Here is an 11,711-nt window from a genome sequence, read left to right on the forward strand (position 1 = left end):
AGGCTTTTGTTTTGATGGTTATCGGGCCGAGCCATGTATATGCTGACGGGGATTTGCTTTGGTTGGTAGAAGTCTGAGTCGGAACGTTTGGATATTGTTATAGGACCAATTAAATTATTAAAAGAAAAAAGTGCTATTTTTTCAATCATCCATTTTAGCAGTTTTTCGATTTACCTCTAAACACTCAATACAGTCATCAAGCCAACGCTCATAACTCCAGAATATTTTACTGCCCATTAATTCACTATTATTCATTATTTTATTATTACTTTTTATTATTATTCACTACTATTTAATATTTTATTATTATATTTTTACTATTATTCACAGAATATCTGAGAATAACTCGCTACCAAACGTGTCAATCTAACAAAATTTGTGGAATCGCATATGCGGGCGGGGGGGTATTCCTCACAGGATAAAGGGTGCGATCATCCTGCGAGTCCCAGTGGAGGTCACTCTTGGCATGTTGATAACATGGTCCTCTTTTCATCTTTCTCATCTCACTCTCTTACACAAATACAACCGACTAAAGAAAATGGAACTGGAAAAATTGGGTGCAGATTCCAGTCAGCTAAAACAAAGTGCTAAGAAATTCATAAGCAACGTATGTATTAACATCTCACACCACATTGGTCAGCACGGTAAGATTGCCTATCTTTACAGAAAAGCTACAAACTCGATGCCTCAATCCGATACACCATTGAATTTGCCAGAACGGATCGGGACATCTCAATCTGGCTATGCTTTGTGTGCTTCACAAGCTTCGGGCGACCTTTTCATACAGATCACGAGGCCAATTCCTATTCAAATTATTAGCAATAAAGCTTGCAATCTGCAATGACATAAAAAAAAAAGGATCATTAACAAGAACGGCACGGCACGGCACGCACATGATGATACATCAGTTATGCCTCAATAATTACTTCAGAAATCCCCTTTGCTTTCAGTTTTTAAAATGCCAGGTTGCTAAGTATACATGCGATGTATAAAGAAGGCACCCTGTCAGAAATAAAATAAAAACTAATTTCTATATTCCAGAAGCTCCACAAAATCTTGAATTTTTTTTTTTTTTTTTGAAAAAAAAAAGAGTACACATTCTAGAAAGTTGGGAAAAGAAACCACATCCACAAACATTCCTCGTTTCACAACTGCTATGCCTCCAAAAAGTTTCACTCCAACTAGCCAACATGTCAGTATAGTATTAGTGTATATATGGTAATTATTAGGATAGTAATATTTGTTTCTCACCAACTATTGTTTTGCTTATGGCCACCGTGAATAGCTTAAAATTTGTAATCTAAAGAAATGGAATCTGTGGATAACAGTGTAAAGATAACAGAAGAATGTATTCACTTATATACCTTAGCCCTCAATGCACGGAGTGATCCATCAGTATCTGTCAAATTGTCCAGGCAGGTGAGAGCAACCTTCAGAAGTTCCGGAACACAAGCTTGCACATGAGAAGATAAATTCTGGAACACATCAACACTAATATCTGGCACTCGTGGATCTAATGGAAGAAATGGAAGTTTGGCAACCTCCCTTAAAGCATCTAGATGACGGCCCGATATTGCCAACTTGTGGATTGATAATATCGCCTCAAGTTGTCTTAACACAGTTTGTTGCCCCAAAACATGCTCTCTCTCTTGAGGACTGCACAGATATTCAAGTGATCTTCAGTTGGAGAAAAGTTACGTGAAATAAAATGAAACCATGACATACAAAAGTAACAGAGAGTATTAACAAGAACAGTCAACGGTTCAAGACTAGGAAGGATTTACAACAATGCCTTTCATATTTACTACCACAATTTCAACTTTTTGAGCTTCCCAAAAATTCAACAATGCTAACTAAATAAGCCAAAAAAGAAAAAGAAATCAAACCAACAGTTACAATATATATATATATATATTTGAAGTAAATATATATATTATAAGTGACGCCAATAGTTTCAGACATTAATTTTAAACAAATTTTCAGGAACTGATTCAGGTGAAGGTATTAGACATAAAGATATAATAGAGATACATATACATATATATATATATATAGAGAGAGAGAGAGAGAGACTCATTAGCAATGTTTGAGAATGGTCTGTCTTGAAAATGTTTACCACAATCTACCATAAAACTTAGGTGACAATAACACAAGAACAACATTGGCTGGGGACTAACAACTAACATCAAGAAAAGCACATGTCAAGATTATGAGAATTGGAATAACCTGACTTCAGGATAATATTTATATGTCTCCAGTATCTCATTGCCAGAATGGATGAGGCCAGCAGTCCGGCTATCACCATCTAATCTACCATGTGAGAAGGCGCATACTGCATCAGAGAGGCACTTATTGATGGTATCCAGTGCCAGTGAAAAAGCCCCGACTCTCTTCTGAATTTCTATAGACTGGAATTTTTTTTTTATCAAAATGAAGGGACAAAACAAGACCAAAACATAAGGTTAAAACACACTGAAGAAGGTAATAAAGTACTCTAAGCAACACCATTAATATAAAGAAATATCAGCAGTTGAAGATGGTAGAAACATGAATAAGACCGTAACTAAGTTAAACTTCAAGGGCAAACAGGAGAAAGCAAAGCTTTTTGGGACATAAACACCTGAGAAGGAAAATTTTACAACTCTAATGCTTACCATTCGAAATTGCCTCGTTTGCTTTCAGGAAACTTCTCAACTCATCTCATCTCATCTAATCATTACAACTTTCTCAAATTCTCATACAAAATAAAATAAACAATTCAACTTTTTCAAATCTCAAAACAAAAATAATATTTAAAAAATATATTCTAACAATATTTAATTCAACTTTCAACTTTTATCTCATCTCATCTCATCTTAAGAATGCATTTAAGATTTTTAACCTATACAAAAATGTCAACAAATAATCAACACTTCATCTAGGAGTCTGAACTCTGAAGAATAGTTAGACTGTGAAGTCATTCCTGCCAAAAGGTACCAGCACCTTTTGCAGATCAAACATAATATAGCCCACCTCTAAGAATAAGTAGTAGACTATGGAAATTAAATATCTAAATTGACCAAAAAAGTGAACTAATTTGATAGGAAGAAGCAATGGGCTAACCCCTAGGTGTTGACTCAAGTGGTAAAGGCCTTGGGCTTGAGGGTATGCTCCCCCCAAGTCTAAGGTTCAAATCCCCTTGGGTGCAAACAATCTCTAGGGACCATCGGACTAAGGGATTTTCCTCTTAAATTAACCGAGGTGCACTTGTGAAAAACTCCTTACCGAGAGTCTGTGCACCCCTGGGATTAGTAGGAACGCTGTTCTCGGACACCCGGTGCTAATCAAAAAAAAGGAAGAAGCAATGGGCTGCTTGAGAATGACTAATACCAAGGTAATGCAGATAAAATTAAGTCTCAATTTCTCCCTAAGAAACTCCAGAGGTAAAGAAATTGAATAAGGCAAGAGATGAAATTACTTTGTCATAAAGCCCAGTTTCCTGACACTGATGAGCAGCTTCAAGCAGAAATTGATGTCTAGCTTTTGCATCATTCAAAAACCTTCCCAACTCACCTTCTTCTCCTGTACCTCTTGAGCCAAGTAAAAGATAGATCCCACCGTCCCGTAACAACAGCTCAGTAAGAAGTTGCTTCAACATTAAGCTTCTCTGCCTTTGCTGATCCACGTTACCTCTTCCGGTCCATGATAGCTGTCCACCACCCACCGCAGCAGCTGCTTGTGCATAATATTCTAATGCCATTGATAGATCTCCAAGACGCAAGTATACAGATCCATACTGCCGAATTATACTAGACGCCTCAGCATAAGCATCCATCACTCCCAGTTTTTGCCCAGCACTGGCACCTTCAGAAAGGACCCCATGGTCTCCCAACACAATTGAAAAGTGGGCAGCATCAATGTTATATCCTTCATCTCCCGTTTCCTTAGACAAGTACATGACAGCTGGCAACAACTGGATACTTAAAAGCAAAACATAAGGGTATACCAAAGGGTCCTTTCCATTTTTTGTATAATATGATGGATCAAATTTGTTCAGGTAGACCTGTAGATCGTCCAAACTGTATGGTACCAACCCCTCATTCAGAGTAATGGATGAGGCTCCAATTGGGTAGTCCCGTACAGCAGAGAGTTTGAACCATAAGAAATCCTCTATAGTGTTGAACAGAGTTGGTAGATCTCTAAGCAGACGATCAATTTGCTTGCGAGAACCAGATATGAGAGCATAGAGCAATAACTTTTTCTTATCATATGCCGCTCGGCCCACCCGATCAGCCAGTCTTAAGATTTTTTCACATTCATCTGATGCAGCAGCTGCAGTCCCGGATGATACCATCCCTCCAGTATTGGTCCACTCTGTAAGCTGTCAAAAAAATAAATAAATAAAAGGAAGAATGGACGACTAAAGTCATAAAATAAATATAGGGTAGACTACACCTACATTTCCTGTGCTTAGAAAATTTGAAACCCAAAGACTATAAATAGAACTGCATTCAACCACATGGATAAAGGTGCACTTTAGCATAAAATAAAGTCCCATTCTTTTTTCTTTTTTCTTTTTTCTTTTTTATAAGTACATCTCATTCATAATCAGTACAGAATCTATACCAGTGGAGCAAATTGGTGTGAAGCACGGGATGACAGAGCAACAGTTCTTGCTTCATCATAAAATCCAGTTCTCAAACAAAAATAGATCTGTCACACAGAGAGTAGATTTAGTATAAAATGGAGTTATTCAAAAATTGGGCAAAAAATAGTTTATTAAAAAACTACAATATTCTTTTTAATTGGTGCATTCATTTCCAATGCTGGCACTGCACATTGTAACCCTTACTTGCTAACTGTTCTAACAGTGACAGAACCAGGACACACTAAAAACTAGCCCACAATTTATTTGAATTACACATGAAAAGAAGAAGGCGCAGAAAATAATTAACCGATTGAAGCGGCTCTGAATCTGATTTAGTTAAGTCTCTCTCAAAGCAAGATAGCCTTAAGGATCAGAGGTCAAAAGTTTCAAACAACTTCACTATACTTAGAAGGACCAACCATGGGAAAATCAAAAATAAATATATTTGAAATGTGTAATGCAAACCCTGCTGATCATAAATGTTATATGCACAAATTACCAATACCAGACATCTTGCTTTTAAATAGCTCTTTGACCACACTTAGCCATCATAAAAATGGATGACTTCAAGTGATGATATCAGCAAGGAAATTGTGTCATTTCATTTTATATTTGAAACCGATTAGCTTTATGTGTAACTTGAACTTTAACATAATTTGAGAAATCACGAAAAACTCAAGGGGAAAAGTAAGCAAACTTTCTTCCATATCATAAATGAAAACAAGAAGTTTGATTAATGAAAAGAAAGCTAAAATTAGAAACACGGATGGAAGTATACAAGACCTGCTGCCAGGTGGTATCAACAGGAGGTTGTCTACGAGCATCACCAGCATCAAAATCTAGAACTCCATAATCCCTTAAACGAATCTGCACAAAAACATAGGGAATTTAGACAACATAATAAACTTTTGAGAGGATAATAATGTGTCACAACATGCAACTCCTTAAAATTAGAATGGAAACATGTTAACAAACCCGAAGAAAGGCGCGAATTCTTTGCAAATTTCCAACAGCTCCACCAAGAGCAGCCTACATGAGATCAAAGGAAGTTTTCAGCTATTTTACTTTGGGTTTTCATGAGAACAGCATGCCAACTACCAAGCATGAGTTTTGAAACTATCATCTTCAGCTATTTTACTTTGGGTTTTCATACATTTGAACAGTTGCAAAAGAAACATTGGAAAAAAGAAGCTTTTTAACCATAAGAAAAGAAGTTCATATGAACACGCAACAATAGATGGAAGTTAAGAGTTCAGACAAAAAAAGGGATAAGCAGTAACCAGATAAAAGTAAAAATAGAACCATAACAAAACACATAAGCATTCATTCACAAAATTCCATTTGCAAATAGTAGTACCATCAGTGATATGAGATGCAAGACGAAATTACCTGCGCAGGATGACTTTGTATTGTATCCATGATATATTTCTCATGCCCCCATTCCAGGTGGCGCCTTGCACCAATGACTAATGACATCTTTTTTGAAACATTTCGTTGCACAGTTGAATCCTCACCCATCAACATCTGTCAAAATGTGGAAATACTGATGAGATATGCGACAACAAGCTTACAGACCAGAATATACTAGACAAGCTAAGTGCAATACACCTGAATGAGGTGCCAGATCTTCTGCATGTTAACAGATTTTCCACTAGATCCCTCAAGGCCCAAACTTTCATAAGCGCCCTTGAAAGCTGTAGCGGGCTAATAAAAAAAATAATCAGTAAACATCACCAAGCTAACTTTTAAGTATAAACAACCTAAGCACTAATGCGCATTGAAACAAAACGGATAACTATGAATGGCCGGTATGATGTATCACAATCTGAGTACTGACATGCTGCAAAATAAATTCTAGCAAGCGTTAAACTTACTCTCTCTCTTCGCACTGTGTACCTTCACTTTTTAATGAAGTTTCATTACTTACAATAACAATAAAAAAAAGTGCTAAGCTGATAACATATCTTCGTATTGCAACTTGACCATTATTGCCAATATATAGCTGATTATTAAGCCAAAAATAACTACGATCAGGCCACTCAAGCTTAGATGTCTTTCATCATGCGAAACGGTATTTAGAAGGCAATACCATTCTTACCTTAAATGGCAAACCGCGCTCCCTTGCATTATTTAGATTCTTCACAACTTCAGCATAGACTGATGCCTTTTTCTCAAGGATAGGCTTGTTACCTAGAGGTACAAGATCCATGGTAGATGGGCCAGGTGAAACTTGAGGGTTAGATGCAATGGACACAATTTGACCTGGATGAGTACCCCTAGTATTCATCACGTTAGCCCGAGGCAATGTTGAAATTCTGCTTAAACTCTGAAGAAAATCACGTTTTTCCTTTTGCCAGTCCTCCTGTCATAAATATTCTTATTCACAGGATTCAGATCTCAAAGCACAATAAGTGAGGAAATCAGCTCACAACCAGGTTTAATTATATTTTGCTTTAGTCTGTATTTAGGTGTATTCTCATGTATACTCCCTGTGTACTTGGGCTATGCCTATTTACTTAGAATAAAATCTCTTATTACCTATAAAAAAAAAAAATTCCAGTGAGTTAAGGGGGAAAAAAAGATTTATCAGTAGTTGTCCATGATGAACACTCCATTACTGGATAACCCAGCAAGATGATCTCCATAATATCATCCTTCCCAAAACGGCAAATTTGGAAAAAGCCAACTGTTGTATCCCACCATATAAGAATACATTAACTGAAGCTAAAGAAATATCCCATGAATCCAATGGTTCAAACTAACCTCCAAAACTTTCATCATGTAATCATTAAAGCTTCTAAGGTTATCCTTCTGAGCTTCCTGAATGGCTGAAACCATTGCCATCTCATGAACCTGAGAATTTTTATGAGTAATAAAGAAAACTATCATTAATAGCTCATAAGGACACAATCCATGTACACATAGCATATCAAGATAACTGTATCACGCTCTCTTGAAGATAGGAAGTAAAAGTGCATGTGAAAAGCAGCTGAATACATTTTTTTTTATAAGTAGCAGCTGAATACATTTTGATGTCCTTACAAGAAAGTAGTCAAGAAACTAAATCAGAATCATCTTGCTCAAAATAAAGCTGTACTGCAACAGGACTGCAAGTTTGAGATGGGAAAGGGAAGAGGTGAGGGGGTTGGAATAAGGAGAAGAGACAATCAGTAGATGATATGGCTCAAGTCTCAAGCTTCTGGTTGGGATTGACTTTGATAGCATTCGTAACGGCCCTAGGAAAGCCACATCTAGATTTATACTCCAAAATGACTAATCAATATTACAATTGGAGTCCCTCGTAATCATTATCAACCACAAGAATTCCTCTTTCCCAAGCAATGTGGAATCTCATTTACCACACTCTGATACTAAATCCAGGGTATTACTGCATAGCTTTCCAAAAAGTCAGTTATTTAAAGAACATGCCAAATCCCACTTTCTGCTTCATGTTACTATTGAAGTAGAATGCAAGTTACTCTATAATAATCATCATGAGCATGAAGATTTCTAAATATGTTGTACTTTCCTTCTGTTCAGTTCAAAACTTTCAAAGCCAACAAAATATATATTTCACACCAGGCAATGTAATATGTAGCAAATAAGCATGTCAAATCATCTTTAAAGTAATCCAAAAGTCAAAGAAATTGAAATGACATGATGGCAATGGTAAGATTAAAAAGTCATATTCAGACTTATAGCAAACAACCTTGAAGACAGAAAGACTACCTGCTGTAAATACTCCTCGACACTAGTTGCCTCAGCAGGGAAAACATCCTCAAATGTTGTCTTCACATAATAAGTACAAGATAAAACAATAGAGAGCAAATAATGAGCTAAGACGTACAATAGTAATCACAAAACAGAATTGTATTAACAAATTACAAGGTGAGAATTTGAATTAACTCCCACGTTTGAATTTAAAATTGTGGTTACCATCTCAAAAACAAAAGAACCATGACTCTCTAACAATTGAGCAATGAAATAATGCTTAATACCTGATCATCTGTTTCGTCCCTATTTTATACATGCAACACATATCCACCAAGACGATAATTCTTTTATCATTTTATACCTAAATAAAAGTTCCCCTAGGAAGTAATGGAAACAAAAATATAGAAGTCAAATTTCAGACTTTTCTCCCCCATAAAAATTTTATTAATATCAATAAAGCTAGGCCAATCCCAAGTACACAGGAGGCGTATATGAGTAAAATGCCTAGTTAGGGCAACTTTTCTCCTCTATATACTTCTCCAAGAAAATTGCTAATCTCTTCATGCCTCATACTAAGATGGGTTTCTAGAGTTGAGTAGGATTCAAAGATACGGTTTATGAAGAATACAGAACTAAGCTACAAATTTTTCAATGAGAGCATGCAGACAAAGCAAATTTTAAAAATTGAGTAGTTCAAAGCCCTTAGACATATACAGTTTTGCACATGTGATACCTATCCTGACAAGAGAAATTGTTAAAATTAATAACTTCATCTTAATCACATCAATGAGCTGGCCTCAATGGTTTGTATTTGAGAGAAGTACTTCCCAATTACCAGTTGCAGCCAATAAGCCTATTTTATTATACATTAAGTAGAACATAAATCATATGCCACCTTCAATTCAAAAGACTTCAGATCCCGTGCAAGTTGCTCTGCATTTATGCCCTCTCGCGCAAGTAGCCTGTTAATGCACAGAGAGAGAGAGTATATGAAGACAGATACTGTTCCTGCAGGTTGAATTGATATTGTGCTTGAGAATCGCATGCGACATCTACAACAGGCATCATATAGGTACCTTGTGGCAGCAATAGATTGAGAAGGAGCCTCAGTTCGTAGGGTTTTGGCTTTGAGCTTCTTAGATAATGCTTCTAACTGATCTAAGTTTCTCTGAAATAGAGACAAATAATTAGAGACAAGAAAAAAAGAAGCACAGATCCACAGAGACCAAATGACCTGTTTCTTTCATCTGCTATTTTTTTTTTTAAGGAATATCAACTAATTTTTTTTTCTAAGAAATAATGTGCAAAATTAAATTTCTTGCGAGGAAGGAACCCTTAAGTTTTGTTTGGATAAGTTAAGTTAAAAAATATCTATACTATATTACCATACTTCTTGGTCTAGTTGACTGTTATATGCATATTTGGCATAGCATGTGATGTCTCTGTGTGTGTTGTTGGGGTGGGGGTGGATAAAACAGAACATAAAACTCCAATTCAAATTATTTTAATTGAGTTTACTTCTTATCAACAGGAAGAAAATTTTTGGAAAGATGGAAAAAAAAAAAAAAAGCATAATAAGGATCTTGGTCTGAATACCGAGTCCTTTATGAAACATAACTAACTCAACTGGATCAAGATTCGACTCCACTGACTCTAATGGACTAAGTAAAATTCAATGCCCTTACTCTCCTATGTTTTATTAGAAAATGAACTAAGCAAAATCATAAGTGAGAGATGAACCTGAGTAGTCGATTGGGCTCATATAAGCAGGGATTTTCTAAGCATTTTCATCATTGTTTCATTTCCTACATTTCTCGGATGGAAAAATGAGAAACCAAAGAAAAATAAGTATAAAAACTATATTCTCGAAGCTGGAGAACGTTATAAACTCCAACTCGATTCAAATATCTTTATTTCAATACATTCCTCTTCACGCCAAGCAAAGCTTCAAGCCTCAGATAATTATCTCTTGAAAACGAATAACAGGACTTAACATTTTGTGTCTCACAATTTTCCGTCGACAATAATGTTCTCTAGTTCCTTTATATTTTCTTCCTTAAATTTACAACGCTCTCTTGAGAACCAAATAGAAAAAAAAAATATGAAAGAGAGAAGGGAGGCGAAGTGTGGAACCTGAAGAGGAGGGAACTGAGCGGAAGGAGCGGCTTGTTCAAGAAGCTTCGTTGAGGAGTGGAGCAGATCGGTCCAGCCACTCATGCCTTGTTCATTCGCCATTGCTAATGCTACTAGCTCCCACTCTACGAGAGGGAAAGTGGTTTTGGTAGCTTGGCTTTACAAAGCCCTAAAATTTGAAATAAATAAATAAATAAAGAAAAAGGAAAAACTCCAGTAATATATAATGACGCTGGACTGCTGGAGCCTGGAGTCATGAGTCATGACTGTTTCCAGACCCGACCCGACCGATTTCAGTGTATTTTCATTTACCCGATTGGCCGATACCCGATTATCCGGCCCGAAGTTGATTTCGGAATACCCATTTATTGTGACCCTTTTTTTTTTTTTTTAAATAGCTCTACATTCTCCTATGTTAGCTCTACCTGGACAGTTTTTGTTTTTCCTTCTCCTTAGTTGAAACTAGCTCTATCTAGATACCAAAAGATGAGTAATTCTACTCTTAAGCCCCTTGTGTCTCCAATTCAAAACGTTCGTTTCACTTCCCTAAAAAATCCAATATCCCAGATTATCACCTCTCTACATTTTACCCAGGAAACCTCCACACCCAAAATCCCAAATCATCCGGGTGACCCATTCAAGTCCGACTTCGAGGTTCTCTCTTGCATTATATAGATTTATATTTTGGGTTTTCCTCAAATACAAAATCGTAACTTTTTATAGAAATATTTGATTTTTTTTCCTCTGCAAGGTGGAAGCTAAAAGTGAATAAAATGAAATGTTGATGCTTGAAATGTTTTTGTGAAAGTTTCTTCGGAGATGGGTTTTTGTTTCTTGACTTGTAACTGCGTCTTGGGAGAGGACCTTTTGAGCTGGCAGCGTCTGTTAGAAATGTAGTTCTTGAGAAAAAATGGTTCTTGGTCTTCTTTCAATAGCTCGTGTAAATGCTTTTGAGCCATCATTCAAATCTAACAGCACTGATTTTGTCAAAAGAAGAAACTATATTATAAAGCTGATCTCAGGAGAGAGTTTGAAACTTTCATGTGGGTATATATGAATTTCAGCAATGTGGAAGATTGAAGAGGCTTCAATTGAAGTGGAAGTTCCAAAGGGAAGGGCGAAGGTGGATTTGGGCACAAATATACTGCAGAGAATAGAGGGAGAACCTTGGAGTGAATGGGTCACCTGGATGATGAGGGTGCCTGGGTAAGGGGGTGGTTGGTAAAACGCAGAAGGG

At 36.5% G+C, this 11,711-nt stretch overlaps 1 protein-coding gene across 1 annotated transcript; it reads right to left on the reverse strand.

Moving 5' to 3' along the window:
- Positions 1 to 469: 469 nt before the first annotated feature.
- On the reverse strand, positions 470 to 10,647 carry LOC109014310 (nuclear pore complex protein NUP93A-like). The gene is made up of 15 exons (XM_018996727.2): positions 10,475 to 10,647; positions 9,418 to 9,509; positions 9,237 to 9,303; positions 8,357 to 8,416; positions 7,391 to 7,480; positions 6,726 to 6,989; positions 6,236 to 6,331; positions 6,017 to 6,151; positions 5,603 to 5,656; positions 5,411 to 5,494; positions 4,606 to 4,692; positions 3,458 to 4,360; positions 2,227 to 2,408; positions 1,365 to 1,656; positions 470 to 835 (listed from the first exon to the last, which is right to left on the reverse strand). Exons 1-15 carry the CDS (start codon positions 10,574 to 10,576, stop codon positions 758 to 760), a joined length of 2,586 nt encoding a protein of 861 aa, XP_018852272.1. The 5' UTR covers positions 10,577 to 10,647; the 3' UTR covers positions 470 to 757.
- Between the last annotated feature and the right edge of the window lie 1,064 nt (positions 10,648 to 11,711).

Source organism: Juglans regia, chromosome 3 (assembly GCF_001411555.2).
Source record: "Juglans regia cultivar Chandler chromosome 3, Walnut 2.0, whole genome shotgun sequence".
Classification (NCBI taxonomy): domain Eukaryota; kingdom Viridiplantae; phylum Streptophyta; class Magnoliopsida; order Fagales; family Juglandaceae; genus Juglans; species Juglans regia.